General features: G+C 48.7%; 2 protein-coding genes across 3 annotated transcripts in view; both read left to right on the forward strand.

Moving 5' to 3' along the window:
- Positions 1-1089: 1089 nt before the first annotated feature.
- Positions 1090-10434, forward strand: LOC103172076 (trichohyalin-like). Its single transcript, XM_007884880.2, has 4 exons — positions 1090-1143; positions 5094-5158; positions 6967-7029; positions 9598-10434. The coding sequence occupies exons 2-4, from the start codon at positions 5119-5121 to the stop codon at positions 10356-10358; spliced, it is 864 nt and encodes a 287-aa protein (XP_007883071.1). The 5' UTR covers positions 1090-1143; positions 5094-5118; the 3' UTR covers positions 10359-10434.
- A 5070-nt stretch (positions 10435-15504) lies between these two features.
- stxbp2 (syntaxin binding protein 2) overlaps positions 15505-19548 on the forward strand; it is a 20548-nt gene continuing 16504 nt past the window's right edge. For both annotated transcript variants that reach the window (XM_042344645.1, XM_042344646.1), the window contains exon 1: positions 15505-15573. In XM_042344645.1, the coding sequence (XP_042200579.1) occupies positions 15537-15573 (37 nt within the window). In that variant the 5' untranslated portion in view covers positions 15505-15536. The remainder of the gene's footprint in view (positions 15574-19548) is intronic.

The following is a 19548-nucleotide window of genomic DNA, read 5'->3' on the forward strand; positions in this document are numbered from 1 at the left end:
TCCCGCCCCAACCCGCCGTTCAGTGGGTCGCCCCGCCCCTCCCCCCACGCGCACGCGCCGTCCGAGTCTGGTGCCTGGAGCCCGCGTGCCCCGCCCCCCCAGAACGCGCATGCGCCGAGGGCTCCAGCTCGAGCGGAGGTTGCGTCACCCCCCGCCAGTGCGCATGCGGACTCCTCCAGCGGAGGTCGTCGCTCTCCCCCCCCGCCGCCGCCACCCAGCGCGCATGCGCCAGGGCTCTCGCTTCGGTCGCTCGGCCTTTCGAGAAGGTTTTCCTTGAAAGCGAAGGAGAAGGGGAAGGAAGAAGGGAAGGAAAAAAGGAGAGGAAAGAAAAAGGGGGAGAAAAGAAAGAAGGAGGGAAAGGAAAGGGGGGGAAAAAAAAGAAGGAGAAGACGGTGTTGATACCTCCCCTCTCCCCCTCTCTCTCCCCCCCCCCAAGGCCTCGAGCGCCTCAGAGTGTCGAGTTAATTTTGGGGGTTAAAAAAAGAAAGGAAAGGGGGGGACAAAAAAGAAGGAGAAGACGGTGTCGATACCTCCCTTCCCCTCTTTCTCCCCCTCTCTCCCTCTCTCCCTCTCTCTCTCTCTCTCTCTCCCTCCGAGGCCTCGAGCGCCTCAGATTGTCGACTTAATTTTTTTTTGTGTCGGGGGGAGGAGGAAGGGGAAAAGAAGGGGAAAAAAAGGAAGGAGGGAAGGAAGGAAAGGGGGGAAAAGAAGAAGGAGGAAAGCTCCCTTTCCGCCCCCCTCCCCTCACCCTTCTCTCTCTCTCTCCCTCTCTCTCTCTCTCTCTCACCCCAAGGCCTAGAACGCCTCATACTGTCGAGTTAATTTGGGGGGGAAGGAAGGAAGGAGAAAAAGAAGGAGAAGACGGTGTTGATAGCTCCCTTCCCCTCTTTATCTCTCTGTCCCTCTGTCTCTCTCCCCCCCCCCTCAAGGCCTCGAGCGTCTGATACTGTCGCATTAACTGGTGGGAAGGGGAAAGGTGAGACAGTAAATGAAAGGCCTGTAACTTTTTCGGGGGAGGGAGGGAGTGGGGAGGGGAGGGGGGGGTTGTCCAAGGAAGATCGGCCTTATTTTTTCCTATGAAGAAAAGGGAGACAGTGGGAACCTCGAGTGTCTGGAGCTGGAGCTGGTTTTACCCCAATACAGGTAAAAATTATTGTTATTTAATCATCGTTGTACTTGGTGACATCATCCGCAGACATACAGTCAACTCTCACCCTTTGGAACTCCATCCCTCCACCTCGCTCCCTCCCTCCCTCCCTCGTCTCCTTCAAGGCCCATCTCGAGACCCTCCTCTTCGACCACGCCTTAGGGTTACCCTCCTTCCCTGCCCTCCACTCCCCCCCCCCCTCCCACCTCCTGATCCCAACCCCCAGCTTGGGTTCACATTCCTGACTGTCCAGCGCCTTCGGACGTCAGCCCGACGTGAAAGGCGCTGTGTAAATGTGATGTGCTGTTAAGGTTTTACCCCCCATACAGATAAAATTAGTACTATTATTAAGGACGTGCTCACGACTCGAAAGGCGCTATAATAATATAATAATAATCCTTGTATTGGATACAGTGCCTTATTTTGAGACGTCTTAAAGAGCTTCACAGAATATACTGTAAAAGTGTAGGACTGTATATTTTGTGGGCGAAATGCAGCAGCCAATTGCACACAGCAGTAACCTACAAACAGTCATGAATTGAGAGACCAAGTTATTGTTTGTTTATTTTCTTTTTTGGCAGCCGAGTTTCGCACACAAATTGTTGTTGTTGTCTGTGGCCAGGAAAGTAACAGAGGCTGCTAGTTACACTGAGGGCACTTGGACAACCCATCCTCTCCCTTTTAATACTGTTTTTTCCCTCATAATACAGAAATAATTATACTGTAAAGTGAATTAACTGTATATTTTGTGGGCGAAACGCCGCAGCCAATTGCGCACAGCAGTGTCCCACAAACGGTCGTGGGTTGACTGACCAATTTATTTATTTGAAGGAACTTTTTCCCCCCAATAAGCAATCCAGTAATCGACTAACAACCCGGTTCCTACTTTCTGCTCGGTAAACAAAGGCATGTGGAGTAAGGAAATATGCCTAACGCTTTATCGAGCCCAGGCGCTCTACATAAATTTCATCTTGCGCTTTACTCATCGGGAGTCTATAATAATTCTCCATGCCTTGTTTTTTTTAAAAAATATATATAAACTTTTCCTCCCTCTTCCCAATAATATGTTGTCCCTTTGTGTTTTTGATTACGTAAACAGTCATTAAACTTTACAGTGAAGTACTTTGTGATGGTCCATTGACATGATATAGTGCTGGCAGATGTGAGCCTTATTATTATAGTTCTCTATGAAATGTGAGAAATATGATTTTTACAGTAAGGTGAGTCGTGGGAAGCATTTTTTTTCAACGTATTTCCAAAAATAATCTTAAACGGGTGGAGATGGGAAGGAAGAGCGTGAGACAAAAGGAAGGGGAAGTCAAATGGAGTAAATTGGTAATTGGAGAGAGGAAGTGGAAATAAATGTAATCACTACTTACTTTGCATGTACTTTCCACCTTTCTGAACTCATGTCCTCAAAACAGTTTGCGTTTCTGAAGTCACGTGAATTTGACTTATGTGTCACCTTCATAAGAGTGACTTTTTTTCCCCTTTAAATGTAGATTTTAACCCAACAACAACAACTTGCATTTGTATAGCGTCCTTCACACTTTGAATGGAAGGCATTATATAAGCACAAGTTGTTGTTATTTATCCTTTTTTTTTCTGTGAGTGTTTTTGTGGTGACTTCTGGTTAGAATCTATTCTTGTTCCTCCCCCTGTGGTGAATTGTCGAATTTGCAGTCCCTCTGACAAATTTCCTTCCATAATTACAAATTAATTAACAGCACATTTCAGTTTTTCCCTTTCTGACTACTGTAAGTCTTTTTTTGGCCGAGTGCAATTTCCTTTCATCTATGTGTTGTGCTGATCGCTAATTAACTGCTGTATATCCTTGCATTCGATACAACGCCTTATCACATCATCGAGGCGTCTCAAAGCCCTTCGCAAGTTTTTACTGTGGGGTGTAGTGAGTGTGTATTTAAACTAGAAAGTAATTGGCTCTTTGACAGGTTAAAATGAAGGTTGTGTCCTGACACTCGATGAGCAGAGGAACTATCCAGTGCCCTGCCCTGAAGGTGCACACTTGCTGGTATATATGGGGACAGGATGGGTTTATCTGTGGTCCAGTCAAGTATTGGCACTGGCTTCAATAATGGGCATTTTGAAGCAATGTATGTAGATATATTTTAACCTCGAGAGTCCGTGCTTTTTAGGGGAAGAAACCAATGATAAAAATATTAGCCTTGTTTTAATTCCTGTATGAATTAATGTAACAAGTGTTTAAATACCTAGTGTTTATGTATAATAATCCTTGTATTTGATATAGTGCCTAACCACATCTTTGAGACGTCTCAAAAGTGCTTCACAGCATATACTTTAAAGTGAATTCACTATGTTTTGTAGGCGAAACACGGCAGCCAAAAAATTGCGCACAGCGGTGTCCCACAAACAGTTGTGGATGGAGTGACCACATTTTTTATAAATGGATATTATGAGAGTAAGAATGACCCAGCTTTCGCTGTCTTATAACATTGAAACGTCTGAAAGCGCTTCACAGCTATTACTGCCAAGGGTAGTGACTACTTTGTACAGTGTAAGCAAACGCAGCAGCCACTTAACACAGGAAAGTCTCAACCCCTGTCTGGTGAGTGACCAATTAATCCGGAGGGATCGTTCGGACAAAAAGAATACTTTATCGCGGGTTACAATAAAACAAAAGCAATAATCCTTCCTTTTTGGTATAGCGCCTTTCACAGCGGAAGTACGTCTTCACAGGATTTACAGTAAAGTGGAGCGGCGGTGTATTTGGAGGCGAACAATGCTGAGGGACGAAGTGGAAAGGCGGGGCACTGAGATTAGAGGAGATTACATGGGAGAGTGCAAGGGACGAAGTGGAGTGGGGTCCTGTTGAGGTGGGGAAGGCCTGGACTGTGTTTTATTTGTAGTGGGCGCACCTCTGTGTCACTGCAGTCCTGCCTGTGCTTTATATACCAGGGAATCCCATCAATGCCGAGGTTAATGCAACCGTCCACGGTGGCATTGATCTCCTAGCATATATCTGATTCTGTCCAAACTCTATCCTCGCAACAACAACTTGCATTTCTACAGTGCCCTTCACCAGGGCAGCGACTCTGCTCTTGACTGGAAGTTGCCATCCCTGCCCAACGACGTTTACGGGCCGGGCAGACAGGTAACGGAGCGAGTGGCTGTTGGAACGTTCATTGGGCAACCAGTTTGACCTGGAGCTAATTCTGGTGTCTGCAGGCAGTAATTTTACTGGTTCCGTCAACAAACACTGGGCCACATTAGACTTATAACAACTGGGTACGTGTCTATTAGTCGGAGCCCCTTGTGAAGAACCCCCCACCTCTGGATCCATCCTAGAATCCCTTTGTCTCGCTCACTTGCTTTACCCACCACCTCACTCCGCCACCCGCTCCCTCCACCTTTGCCACCTCCCTCCCCACTTTCAAATCCCGGCCAAAGACCTTCCTTTTTGATCGTGCTTATGGTCACCTCCCCCATCCCTCTCCCCCCCCCCCCCCCCCCGGCTCAGGGTTAGACTCAAGCGCTCTGGAACATTATCCCGCGTGACGGACGCTATATAAATGCAAGTTGTCGTCGTTCAAGGTCCATCTCAAGACCTACCTTTTGATAGCACGTTCAGTCATCTTTCCCCCCCCCCCACCCCATTCCCACATCGGCTCCAGGCCAGGATTACAAAGTGCCTTAGGACGTCCTCCTGACGTGAAAGGCGCGGTGTAAATGTAAATATGTGTGGTATTGTGGTTTTTTAAAAAAAGGTGTCTCAAAGCGAGTGGGACACAGAGCTGGGGTGATCGAAGGCACAAGTGGCACAAGTGGTTTGAAGGAATCTTTTTTTTTAAAGTAGAAAATATGGCAAAACAAGGGGCCAATCTTTTGTTCACATATATACAGTATGTTTCGAAATCTAGCTCTGCAAACTGTGAGAAGGTAATATTTCCAGGGCTTTTCTTTATAGAGACAGGATTATCACTCAAGAGGCAATGAATGAGCTGTCTTCGAATGGTCATCTAATGCTTTATGGTAAGCTTCATTTTCCTCCTTGAAATGTCCAAAACAGTTTTTTTTTTTTTAAATTAAAGGGCCGGTGGGTGAAATCATTGGAATAGATTCCAGAAATACTTTCCCTGGTCTCTCGGTGATTTTTGGAAGCATTTAACTAAATAGAACCATAGAAATTTACAACACAGAAGGCCATTTGGCTCATTGCGTCCGTGCCAACTCTTTTAAAGAGCAATCCTTTCAGTGCCATTTACCTGCCCTTTCTCCCCCACTCCCACACACTTGTTGTTTACTCCAGTTTTGATATCTGTCTTTTGAAAGCAATGTGGGACTGAGACGAACAGTCGCGGATTGAACGACCAAATTATTCTTATCTTTTTAAAAAGCAGAACCCAAATGCGTAAGCACCAGATGCTAATCGTGAATTAAGTTTAGTGCAGAACTAAGTTGCACACAAAGGCAACTGCCGAAAGCAGTACTAAAAAGACAAAGCATAAAAGATCTTAACTAAATGTAGAGCAGCACTTCGTACTGCCATTTCATAGAGCAACTCTCCTCTGCCACTCCCTGACCACTTGGCTAACTTATGATTGCGTAATGGTGCACACTTTGTTAAAAATTGCCCGTGGGATTCGAAACCCACTATTAAATATCAATCCTTTCAGGTCCAAATTCCTTCAATCGCTCCAGTTTCTTTCTTTCTTTCTTTCACCTTGCATTTCGACTGCAACTGACGTGAAGGTGAAAAGGCAAAGGCAGGACGTTTCAGCCAAGTCACCTTATTATGTGCGAGTTGTAAATGTTTAAAGAAACAATCCACTTTTGATGACATAATAAACCCGGAGGAGGGAGCGATTAAAACGAAAGAGCGGACCAATTAAACGGAATAAAGCACGTCAACAAATGTGTACATTTTCTCAAAGCTGTTGAGTTTTTTTTTAAAAATGTTAACGTAATGGCCAATATTTAGGTGACGGTTTGCCATGGTGTCCCTGGGCTAAGGGGGGGGGGCGTAAAATCAGCCAGGAAACGTACTGCTTTCGATCAGCGCGGCTGTTGAGTGATTGTTGCTTGACTGTGACCCGTGGTTGAATAAATCATCTTGTCCAGGTATTGCTGTGTGAGATGCTGCTCATTATCTGGGCTTACGTTAGGCGCAGAGGGGAACCACTTGGGAGAGTGGCACAAGTTGGCACCATCACGGCAATTTGGGCGCAGTCATGCACACCCCGTCTACAGTGAGATTTCCTGAACTCAAAACGCTCTGGATTTGTAGTGGACGGAATAATAATCCTTGCCATTTGATCCTGCGCCTTATCACGTCGTGATGAGGCGTCTCGGAGCGCTTCACAGGATAGACTGTGAAGTGAAAAGCAAATTACTGCAGATGCTGGAAATCTGAAATAAAAATACAAGTCACTGGGAACACGCAGCAGGTCCGGCAGCAGCTACGGAGAGAGGGTCTGAGACGCTGAAATCGGGTTACCCTACAATCGGGTTACTGCTATGTAAACGGAGGTGTGTGTGTGTGTGTGGAGTAAGGAAACTTGCCCAACTTTTCGCCTTGACCTGTCCGGGGAATCGGTCCCCAGGTCCTCTCGCTTGCGAGGCGAGGGAGCTAACCACTTGGCCACGGGACTCCACATTTAAAGAGTGGGCGGAATTTACTCCCTCCAGCATTAAAGTCAGCAGAGATGTGGCAGATTGGATTTTTTGAAAGCAAACGCTTTGTACATTTCTGTGATGTGCAGAGATTCTGAAACCAAGCAAGCTTGGTGTAAAAGGGTTTCTCCCTGAGGTAATCTCTTTTATCTTTCAATTTTTTGTAGATTGGGATCACCTCAGAAGAACTATGACTGAGCTTTCTTTAAAAGGCCATCCAATTCTGCAGGGTAAGGCATTTTACTTGTCAGCGTTGACCTTTTGTTCGTAGTTTTATTGAGACGCTTTCAATCCATTGACATCGACTCGTATCGCAAGGGCTCAGGTTATTTTTTTTTAATCGTGATTTTGCGTGTTTTGCCCACAAAATATACAGTCGATTCACTTCACAGTATATTCTGTGAAGCGCTTTGAGACGGCTCGAAGACGTGAAAAGGCACTATATCAAATGCAAGGCTTATTATTATTATTATTGGGGTATCCCGGAGTTGTGAACGGTTGGTATACATCGTGAAATCCGAAAATATGATGGTTATAGTTGGCGGAAGGGCTGAGCAGAAGGGATTTAGTAAGAGGCAATTCTGGATGATGTATTACAAGTGAAGTACTCCTCTCTGGGGAGCACAAGTGAGCAATGCATCTTGTTCTTTTTGCGACTGATGTTGTCGTCCCCCAGCGCAGTGCTCGGAGCGCTCGCTTTTGCAAGCGAAACGACCTGGGTTCGATTCCCCGGTCAGTGAGAAACCTTATGCAAGTTTCCTTACACCACGAGCACGCCTCTGTGTACCTGGCAGTCAGCAGGAATCCGGTTGTTAGTCGACTGGCGAATGGGCTTTCTGGGGGTAATAATCCCTTCCTTTAAAAAAAAAATAAAATGATTTGGTCAAGTCAACGCTTTGTGGGACACTGTGTGCGCAATTGCGCCCACAAACTACGGTCAATTCACTTTACAGTGTGAAGCGCTTTGCGGTATATTCTGTGAGGCACAGCGGGGCGATAAAATGCTGCGCCCCACGCAGGTATTGTAGGATTGTTATTAAAATACAGTGAGTTAACCGGCCACTTGTTGTTCAGCGTCTTAAAAAAATGTACTGTTTGACCACAAGAAAAGAAATTGGAATTGGTGTGGGGTCTCGCGCTTCCACACGTGCCTTTTAACTGGTGACTGCGTTTGTCACCGAGTTCGGGGGCCGTTATTCAAGCCGTTGGACCAAGGTCCGAGCTGCTGCCTGTCCAGGTGGACATCACCAGTGCCTTTACACTGTTCAAAAAGAGAAGCGAGATTTTAATTTATACTCTTACCTTTTTTTTTCAAACTTTCTGCACGGCTGTTTTAAGCGAACGTGTGTGGTGTGTGTCTGTGCGGGTGGGCGGGCGGGTGGGTGGGCGGGTGAGGTAAGTGGAGAGCGGTGAAGGGAACCAGTTATTTTTAACAGCTTCTTCGTTTCCAACCATTTTGTGTCTCAATGGGCAGCACCTTTGCCTCTGTCTTAATGAGACCGCTGTGGGTTCGAACCCCTCGTAGGGATCTTTGAGCTCAGACTCTTGCGTGTTTGCGACGTTCGCAATTGGCTGCCACGTTTGCCTGCAAAACACACAGTCACTACACTTTGCAGTGCGTCCTGTGAAGCTCTTCGGGATGTCCTCCTGGTGTGAAAGGCATTGGAAACACTGATTGTCCAACCCCTTGGGGGCGTCCTTCCGCCGCGAAAGCCACTCTACAAATGTCATTTTGTTGTTGTTGTTACCAAATGCAAAGATTATCGTTATTCGATGCGATAAAGAATCTAAAAATGCACTAATTCTCTGCGTTAAAGTAAATCTGTCCAATCTCGTTTGCACACAGTCACTACACTTTACAGAGAAGCACTTCAAGACGCACAGGCTCTGTACCAAATGCCAGAACTCTTAACAATTGGTGCAGTAACTTATAATAATAATCCTTGCATTTGATACAGCGCTTTATCACATCTCCGAGTCCTCTCGAAGAGCTTCGCAGAATGCACTGTAAAGTGTAGTGACTGTATATCTTGCTGGCGAAACGCGGCAGCCGATTGCGCACAGCAGCGTCCCACAAACAGCCGTGCATCGACGTAATAATAATAATAATAATAATCCTCACACTTGATAAAGCCCCGTATCGCGTCTTCGAGATGTCTCAAAGCGCTTCACAGAATATGCTGTAACTATATTGATTCGTTAACTAGCGGAGCAAACTCGCAGAACAGAACCTCATTGTCCAGGGCCTTGGGACGTCCTCCCGACGTGAAAGGCGCTGTACAAACTTGTTGCTGTCGTTCGTCTATTATTATTATTATTATTATTACCTCCTCGGCACCTTACAGCCCTCTGGCCTCTACATTGATTTTAATCACTTCAGGCCTTAACCACAGCTCCCATCTTCTCTCAGCCTTACCTAATCCTAACCACCCCCCCCACCACCACCACCACCTTCTCCCCCTTTTCTATAACCATTCACACACCCTCTGGGTCTTAGATACGTCTTTTCTTTCTGTAATCTCCCACTGTTGCCTTCTCTTGCAGGTCTTGCCATCTCCTGTCCTCTACCTAGATGTTTCTGTTGTCTGTCTTTCCCCCACCCTCACCCCCACCTCCCCCGCTTTCTCTGCTTGTGTCTTTAAAATCTGCTCCCTTCCGACACCCCCCAGTTGTGACGAAAGATCATCGACCTGAAACTTTGACTCACTTTCCCCTCTCCGCAGATGCTGCCTGACCTACTGCACGTGCCACGGCGGGCGTCTGTTTTAACTAACGTTTGGCCTTCTTTTCGGTTAAAGATCCAGTGATCGGAGAGCTCCTGGCCGAGAAGCAGGCGGTGGACCTGAAACGGGAGGAGAAGCTGAAGAAGAACCGGGAGGCCATGAAGAAGCACCGGGAGGACGAGACGGCGGATCAGAGGGAGGAACGCCTGAGGAAGAACCGGGAGGCCATGCGCTTCCGCCGGCAGATGGAGACGGAAGAGCAGCGGGAGGAACGCCTGCGCAAGAACCGGGAAGCCATGAAGCGTTTCCGGGAGATGGAAACCGAGCTGCAGCGGGAGGAGAGGCTCAGGCGCAACCGGGAGTCCATCAAGAGCCGGAGGCAGCTGGAGACCCTGGAGCAGCGGGAGGAGAGGCTCAGGCGCAACTGGGAGTCGACGAAGGTCCGGCGTCAGGAGGAGTCGGGCGAGGAGCGGGAGCAGAGGCTGCGCCGGAACTGGACGGGGATCAAGAAGCGTCGGGAGCAGGAGTCCGACGAGCAGCGCAAGGAGAGGCTCCGCAAGAACTGGGAGGCCATCAAGAACCGGCGGCAGCAGAAGAACGAGGGGGAGAAGGAAGACATCCTGTGCCGGATCTGGGAGGCCATGAGGCACTTCACCAGCCAGGAGATCCCGGAGGACAGGGACAAGAGGCCGGGGGGCTGCCAGCACTTGCTCTTGGACCGGGGGTTCGCAGCGGAGGGCGGGGCCCCCCCGCAGGAGGGCAGAGAGGACCAGCGGATGCAGGACAGGGAGGCGCCCAGGTGCTGCTACCAGCCGCAAGCGGAGGAGAGGAAATGAAAGGGCGGGCGGCGCAGGAGAGCAATCTGAAACCTACCCGCTAATCATGCTCGGGAGCCGAGAGAACTTGATTGACGCCACGGCCCCCTCCGCCAAAAAATCTCTTCGCTTTTGAGAGGGGCGGGGGGGGGGGTGGGGTTGTGTGTCGGGGGGGGGCTTCCCCACCCTCCCCCCCCCCCCCCCCAACCACCACCACCACCACCCTCCGAAAGAGCTTTAATTACTTTACCCCCTTTTTTTCGTCGTTATCTGTTATCGGATATTCTGTCTGCGCCGGTTTCGTTGAGAGACGGTGGGAAACGACACCGCACGCGACCGGGTTTCCTCGCCGTTCTCCTCGTTTCCCCCCCCCCCCCGCCCCCCCGCCGGCCATTGGGAGAAGTGGTCGGATCGGTTTATCTCTTAGTCCGTCAAAGCGGCCACTAGTTAATTGGTGACTTAACCCTTAAGATATTCAGTCAGTAGTCGAAAGGCGCCAATGATGTAGCATCCAACCAAAATAACCCCCGTCTACCCTCTCTCTCCCCCCCACACCACCCACTTAGAATGGAGGTGATTGAGGTTGTGGTTCATCGCAGCTGAATCTTTTCTGGCCGTGTGGGGATTATATATATAATATATATATATATCTCCCGCCCCTCCTCCACCCTGGCAATCCCTTTCCTTTCCCCCCACCCTTTCCCCGCTGATCATCCCGAAGCTGCGATGCTTTGCCCGCAAGCAGCCAGATAAGAGCGGAAGCCACTCTGAGCCATTGGAATCCATCCTACCAATTTATAATCGGCCCTGCGTTTGATACAGCGCCTTATCGCGTCTTCGTGACGTCTCAAAGCGCTCCACAGGACTGTAAAGTGGATTAACTGACTGTATATTTTGTGGACGAAATTCCTCTTAAGCCTCTAAGTCTTTTCCCTGTGGGTGGACCCTACCTCTGCTTTGGGAAGGAAAGACCCCCATCATTATTATTGTTGTTATTGTTATGGCTCAATGGAATGTGGGAATCGAGCCACAGACCCTTCGTGACGGTCTCTAGTCCCGGTTCCTAAGCCAGGAGGGTCCTCAGTATTCCAGGGCACTCGATGCTGATGACAGCCCAGCCCGGCCTGGCTCTTCGGCAGGACCTGGAAGGGCCGACCAGTCACCAGGGGAGGGGCAGGGAATCTTCCCCTTCAGCTTCTGTTAAACCTGCAGCCAAAACCCTAACAGACAGGGTAGAAAGGGTGGTCCGAGCTGGACAAGCAGCGGGAAAGCTTACCAGACAGCGCTCTCAATGGTCAAGCTATACGGTTTTAGCTGGTTAGACATCAGCAGTTACCCCCAACGGACACGCTGGGCTCCTCTCTGCCCCCCCCTCCTCCTCCCCCAACAAGCCTTGGCTCTTGCCAGCCTGCGCCTAATAATAAAAAATAATTACTGCTTAAGCGAAAAAAGGTATAAATAGCCGGTGACGGAATTTAACATTCAGCATCACAGTGCAAAGCTGTGTTCTCGCGGTGAGGTGGCGTTGCGAATCACTTTGCAGGTTCCTTTCAGTCGGGTTATTATTTATGAGCCCCCCCCCACCACACAAAGGATTAGTAATCATCCGAATTTTGACTTTATTTTAAGTGGCTCCGCGGGGAACGATATCAAGAGCTAAACCTTGCGTCTCCTGTTGCATTCGCGTCGGATATTATTCGGTAGGGGTGTGAATTCAGCTCCTCGGGAGCGTCTCGAGTGGGCAATATGTCAGGCGCGGTGCCTGAACTGGCTTGCGTGGCTGTGCCGTTCGATAGCGAGAGATTAAGGTATAAAATGATGATCGTTCGGGGCGCCGAAGCGGGAGCGTGCAGCGTTAATCAGTGTCACGGTGGGCAAGCGAGGGGGAACGCCAGTCAAGAGGCCCAGGGATAGAGGGAAAGATTTGATGATGATGATGGTGATGACGATGATAATGATGATGACAATAGCATTTGCATTTGATACCGCGCCTTAGCACGTCAAACGCACCTCCGCCGCAAACTGAAGTGACTGTATTTTATGTACGGGCGAGACGCGGCAGCCAATTGCGCACAGCAGTGTGTCCCGGAAACAGTCGTGGATTGAGTGACCAGATTATTATTATTATTTTATTTTGGTGTGATGGATTATTACCCCCCCCCCCACTCCAGCGCGAGCTCGGGCCCGCTCACAACCAACCCAGCGACCCATTTGCCGATTTCCCCCCCCCCCCCCCCTTCCTTTCTTTGCTCGCCTCAAAACAACCCAGAATTCTGGATTGCTCACAGGGCGGTCCTCCTGGCGTGAAAGGCGCTGCGCGGCTGTCATTTTGTGTTGATTTAGGCTCGGCCCGGCTGGAATTAAGGCGGAGACGGGTTCGTGCAGAAACGGCGCCAGGTTCGGGAGTTAACCGAGCCCGAAGTGTAGCACAGCAAGTCGCGCCGTCTTAGCTGGTTAATCTCCGGCAGTTATTCTTCTTTCTCTTCCGCCCTCCCTCCCGCCGCCGCCGCCGACACCGCCGAGCCTCGGCTCTTGCCAAACCTGTGCCTGACGTTCTCTGGGATTAGGTAAACGCAGTGCGTTCTTGCGGGGGTAGGGGGTGGACGGGGTGGTGGGGGGGGTGTGGGGGTGGGAAAAGGAACTGACTAAAGATGATCAAAGCCCCTGTGTCTGTTTTAGGCACCTGGGTGTCGAGCGGTGTACAAGGCGGGGGAATTATCGGCGGGCAGGGCTGGTGGTGACTTACCCTCTGAATTTCTGTATAAAGTAAGAGACTTCTACGCGTTTAAGTCAACGAAGCTCTTTCTCTGCTTGTGGTGAACTGCTTTTTTTTTTTTTTGCTTTCCTCTTAGTTTAGCGCGTTGACAAAGGGGCGATTAAACCCAGCGTTTATATGGTTTTTTTTTCTCTCTCTTCTCTCTCCTTCTCTCTCTCTCTCTTTCTCTCGAGCCTAATCTTGTGCTTTGTGACTACAACGCAGCAGCATAAAGGATCGCTTAATAGTTTATGGAGAATAATAATAACGATGATTTAATTAATCCGTGTATTTTGTACGGCACCTTTCATGTCTCTATAAGCGCCTTCACAGGATCTTCTGTAGAGTGTAGCGACTGTATTAATGCAAACGTGGCAGCCAATTTGTTGTTTGCAAACTGATAGGCCCCTTTTCTCCGATTGATTGATTGATTGATTGATTGATTGATTGATTCATACACTGGATATTTATTCTTGTCGCCTTCATTCGTTTTATAGTTCGATAAAAGCCGGTTGCTTGCAGGGGAAGGGCATTCGAGGCGAAAGAGTAGGGAGTCGGGAGCGCGATGAATTGGGAGTGCAATGGACGGAGGGGTAAACACAAACAAAACGGCTTTTGTTTCGTACATTTCTATGGTGCTTTGTCGCGTCACAATTAATAATCAATAATAATCACAATAATAATCACAATAATAATCACAATAATAATCACAATAATAATCACAATAATCACAATAATAATCACAATAATAATCAGTAATAATCACAATAATAAGCACAATAATAATCACAATAATAATCAATAATAATCACAATAATAATCAGTAATAATCACAATAATAAGCACAATAATAATCACAATAATAATCATAATAATCAGTAATAAGCACAATAATAAGCACAATAATAATCAATAATAATCACAATAATAATCAGTAATAATCACAATAACAATCAATAATAATCACAATAATAATCACAATAATAATCAGTAATAATCACAATAATAATCACAATAATAATCAGTAATAAGCACAATAATAATCAATAATAATCACAATAATAATCACAATAATAATCAGTAATAATCACAATAACAATCAATAATAATCACAATAATAATCAATAATAATCACAATAATAATCACAATAATAATCAGTAATAATCACAATAATAATCAGTAATAATCACAATAATAATCAATAATAATCACAATAATAATCACAATAATAATCAGTAATAATCACAATAATAATCACAATAATAATCACATTCGTAATCAGAATCACAATCGTAATCACAGTCACTATACTACACACGATCAGAATCATAATAACAGCCATAATAATCCCCGGTGTGTGACCTCATCACGTCTTCGAGACGCCTCAAAGCGCTTCGCGGGACACCCCGTCAAGTGTAGTGACTGTGTGCGTGTGTTTTGTGGGCGAAACGAGGCAGCCCATTGCGCCCGGCGATCAAAGCCAAAGATAATGCAAGTCTTTTTCCCCTCTTCTCCCAAATACCCCCCTCCCACCCTCTCTCCCACTACCCCCACCCCCCCCCTCCCCTCGCCCCCTCCCCTCCCTCGTCCACAGAGGAAAGAGTTGGAGGACTTCAAAGAACTGATGAGGACAAAAAGGGAAGAAAAGCTTCTGCGGGAACTACAGCTTCAGACATCTGCTGAGAAGTGATCCCCCCCCTCATCCTCATCCTCCCCTCCCTCCCCCCTCCGCTCGGCCTCTCCTCCCTCCCCCCTCCCCCTCCCAGACCTCCCCTCATCCCACCCCATCCCTCCCTCGAGTCTTTGTCAGTTTTATTTTATTTCCCCCCCCAACACCCTTCAAATAAAAACTTAGGACTTCTTAAAACTTTGAAACGTGTTGGAGCAAACGTTTGTTTGTGTGTGTGTGTGTGTGTGTGTCTGTGGGTGTGTGTCCTGGGGGTGGTGGGGGGGAATCGGAAGGAGAGGGAGGGAGTCTCTCCCTGTAGCTCAGGGGGTCAGACCCCTCGCCTCGCAAGCGAGAGAGAGAGGGGGGGACCCGGGTTCGATTCCCGGGTTAGGTCAGGTCGGGGCGAAACCTCACTCCCCACACACACAGACACACACACACACACACACACACACAGTCACTACACTTTACCCTGTGTACCCTGTGTTATCATTTATGAATGGGAGACACACACGGACACACAGTCACTACACTTTACAGTGTATCCTGTGTTATCATTTATGAATGGGAGACCCACACACACACACACACACACAGTCACTACACTTTACAGTGTATCCTGTGTTATCATTTATGAATGGGAGACACACACACACTGTGGGGGGGGAGAAATGATTGACAGCTGACGTCGACCGGCCACGCCCCCTCCCGCCGTCCCCGCCCTCGCCGCGACGTCACGGGGAGGAAGTGACGCGCGTGGCCACGGAAAACAAGATGGCGCCGGTGGGTCTGAAGGCCGTCGTCGGAGAGAGTAAGCGGCTTTACAACGGCTTCTGCACCCGCTCGGGAGGCGCGGGACGCGAGTGGGGGTGGGGGGAGGAGAGCTTCCCCGCTCGGTACCGGGGGTTTGAGGGGTCGCTGGGGCCGGTAGGCGGCGGTTTGGTCTCCCGGTGGCGGGCGGGCGGGGGGGGAGGGAGGGACGGAGGGAGGTCCCGCCCCATTTCTCCCTCATTCTACGCGCTGATTGGTCGCCCGCTCCCCCGATCGCGCGGCTGATTGGCCGATGCGGCTGTCTGTCAGAGTCGCGCCCCTCCCCCCGGGGGGCGGAGCGACAGAGAGAGAGAGAGAGAGAGACCACAATAACACAGTCCACTGACGTTTCTGTCGTAATCATCATCACAGTCCTCCCTCCCGTGTGGTGACCCCCACCCACACTCCCCCCCCCCCCCCACCCCCTCCCCCCCCCCCACCACCCCCCCGACCCTCGTCGCGTCTTCAAGACGCCCTCAAAGCTCAAAAGCGCTTCCCGGGCTACGCCGCAAAGGCGTAACGGCTGCGGTGCATTGCGGGCGGAACGCGGCCGCGGGAAATGCAGCCCTCGGGTTGCGTTTCAACGGAGCCGTCCCGTCCCCCCCCCCCAAAAAAAACCTGTAAAAATAATAATAATAATAATAATGATTGGTCGCTCGACCCCCACCGCTGTTTGCGGGGGCAGCGATCGGCTGCAGCGTTTCGCCCGCAAGCGCAGTGACCGCGCGGCCAGCGACGTCCCCGCAAACAGCCGTGGATTGAGTGACCTAATTATTATTGTTGTTGTTTTTCTTTTATTAAAACCCCGTAAAAGCAATCCGCCAGAGTCGGCTGACAACGGGGCTGCTACTTCCTGCTGAGCAAACAGAGGGGTGCGCGCGGGTGGAGTAAGGAGACTTGCCCAACATGTCGCCCCTGAACCCGACTTGCCCGGCCCTGACCAAGATCCTCTCGCTTGCGAGGCGAGTGCTCTCACTCTCACTGAGTGCGACAGGGCTCCTGATGTTTATATATTAACTAACGTTTCGCCCACAAAACACACACAGTCGCGACACTTTACCGGTGTATCCTGTGAAGCGCTTTGAGACTTCTCGAAGACGTGTTACAACAACAACAACTTGCGCGTATTTAGCGCCCTTCACGCAGGGTATCGTCTCAGAGCTTGACTTATGGGCCTAATTTGTTACTACCACTTAAGTCATCGTGCTGTCAATATCCGGGCTTTGTTTATTCATACGTATGCCTTACTCAGCACTCATGTTACCTACTAAAACTATGCAATTACATACTTATAATATATGCTTAATTCTGCAATGCAATGTTTATAATCATAGTATAAAGTTATGTAATAATCTAATATTTTTCATATTATAGTGTGAGCACATCTCAAACAGCTTCACAAGACCAAAAGCAAAGTGTAGTGACAGTGTAGTGACTGTGTATTTGAAGGCGAATGCAGCGGCCCGTTTTGCGCACTGAAGTGAAGTGACTGTCTGATTTTATCTGGGGGATTGTTGGCCAGGACATTGAGAGAGGGAAATAATAATAATAATAATAATCCTTGCGTTTGATATAGCGCTTTTCACGTCGGGAGGACGTCCCAAAGCGCTTCACAGAACACACTGTAAAGTGAATTGACTGTATATTTGTGGGCGAACGCGGCAGCCAATCGCGCACAGCAGTGTCCCACAAACAGTCGTAGGTTGAAAATGACCAATTTATTATTGTTTTTGGTTTTGGAGGGATTATTATTAGGCTCTGTGTGGAAACTCCCTTCTCTTTTTTTTGCAATCAGATTATTTGTGGAATTTGCGCAATACCACTTGCGGGACATTGCTATGTGCAATTGAGCTTACAGAAGAGGCAGGCATGACACAGCTGTAACTGTAACACTTAACCAGAGGAAACGCGGGTTCAGGGTGTGTGTAAGAGTGTGAACATGCCAGCTATGCGTTTATCTGTAGCTCAGGGGCTCAGATCGCTCGCCTCGCAAGCGAGAGGACCCGGGTTCGAAACCTTAGGCTTATACTTCCATTTGCTCTCAAAGGAGTATCCAACAAAATCTCTTCCTTCCTCATCTCCAGGTCCCTTCCTCTTCGACCGTGCCTAAGGTCTCCCCCCCCCCCCCCCCCCACCCTCTCCTCCCCAACCCGGCTCAGCGTCATTCTCCGCCACTGTCAAGTGCTCTGGGGCACTACTTTGCATGAGGGGAGCGCTGCGTAAATGCAAGTTCTAGTTTTAGTGAAATGTCTTCTCCTGGACACAGTCGAATACTAATAATAATCCCTTGCGTTCGATTATTATGTCTTCGAGGCGTCTCAAAGTGCTTCACGGGATATTTTTTGAGAGCAAATAAATCACTTCATCGGATGTGGGGCTACTGTTTGCAGTGTTGCTCACCAGCCCTCCTACTCCAGAGGTAGGAGTAACCGTTTCTGAAGCCGATGAGAAACGGAACCAGAGGCATTTGTGTCTCCACGTTTAAAAATAAGCTTCAGAAATCCGTTGCTAAGCGCCAGTCCTCTTAGAGCATAAGAACATAAGAAATGCTAGAAAGTATTAGGCGATTTAAAAGCGATTTAAAAGCGCCTTATCACGTCTTTAAGACGTCTCAAAGCCCTTCACAGAATATTCTGTAAAGTATATTTGTGTATTTTGTGGGCAAGACGTGTCCGCCAATGGCACACAGCAACGTCCCACAAACAGTCGTGGGTTGAGTGACCAACTTATTGTGTTTACTGTTATTATTTTTTGAAGGGATTATGATCCCCGGCAAAGAGTTCCACCAATCGACTAACAACCGGGTTCCTATTTACTGCGAGGTAAACACAGGCGCGTGCGTGCGTGTGTGTGTGTGTGTGTGTGTGTGTGTGGAGTAAGGAAACCTGGCCAAAGTTTCTCCCTGTCTGGGAACCGAGCCCAGGTCACCTCGCTTGCAAAGCGAGCGCTTGAGCTGCAGGACTCCACTAATTAAGCCTTTGCACACAGTTAGTTAATCTCTGAAGTGACTGTGGACATTGGAGTGTGGGCACATCTCTCACTGCACTGCACTGCACAGGAAATTGTGTAAATAGTCCCTGGTGTATGTTGACACTCCGTTCAAGTGGCCACGTATCCGAAAGGAGCAACGCGCATTTTACAGTGCCTTCAGGAGGAATCACTGTTAGTGTCAGGGCTATTTCCGTAGGCAAACATGGCAGACAATTCGCGCCTATAGCAAGTTCAAACAGCCATGCACCATAACTGGAGCTCTCGACTGTAATCCCATTGCCCTCTGCTCTTTTCCTTTGCTTTTTGTTCCCCCAAGTATTCAACCAGTGGAGTCCTGTAGCTCAGCGCTCGCCTCGCAAGCGAGAGGACCTGGGTCTGATTCCCGGCAGGGTGAAACGTTGGGCAAGTTTCCTTCTGCACAGACGCCTCTGGTTACCCAGCAGTAAGTAGGAACCCGGATGTTAGTCGACTGGTGGATCGCTTTTCCGGCGGTGATAAATAATTTGGTCACTCGCTGTTCGTGGGGACGCTGCCGTGCGCAATTGGCTGCCGCGCTTCGCCCACAAAATATACAGTGAATTCACTTTACAGCGTATCCTGTGAAGCGCTTTGAGACGTCTCGAAGACGTCATAAGGCGCCGCATCAAATGCGAGGATTATTATTATTATTTGTTGTTTTAAATGCTGTTACGGATTCGGCTTGGACTTGCCCTTCGTGTTGGCGAGCCGATAAACGTGGAGGATTATTGGCCAGAACTTCTATATGGCGATTGAGATCTTTAACATCCCCCTGAATGTGCAGGAGGGAACACTGACAATGGAGAAGGTTTGGGTGTACACTGTTTTGGGCAGTAATACCCCCCACCCCCCCCCGCCCCAACAACGTCTTTTTTTGTCTATTTATGTGTGAGTTTCCTTTCGGTTGGTAACACTTTACACTCTTGCCTCAGGGTCAGAAGGTGTGACGTTCACTTCACAATCTAGG

The sequence above is a fragment of the Callorhinchus milii genome, unplaced genomic scaffold (genome assembly GCF_018977255.1).
Source record: "Callorhinchus milii isolate IMCB2004 unplaced genomic scaffold, IMCB_Cmil_1.0 Scaffold29, whole genome shotgun sequence".
NCBI lineage: Eukaryota > Metazoa > Chordata > Chondrichthyes > Chimaeriformes > Callorhinchidae > Callorhinchus > Callorhinchus milii.

Bases quoted from the DNA above. Each gene is read 5' to 3' on its own strand.
- LOC103172076 (XM_007884880.2), top strand. From the start codon at position 5,119: ATGAATGAGCTGTCTTCGAATGGTCATCTAATGCTTTATG. The intron at 5,159-6,966 runs GTAAGCTTCATT...AATTTTTTGTAG, and splicing joins TGGTCATCTAATGCTTTATG to ATTGGGATCACCTCAGAAGA. The intron at 7,030-9,597 runs GTAAGGCATTTT...TTTCGGTTAAAG, and splicing joins AGGCCATCCAATTCTGCAGG to ATCCAGTGATCGGAGAGCTC.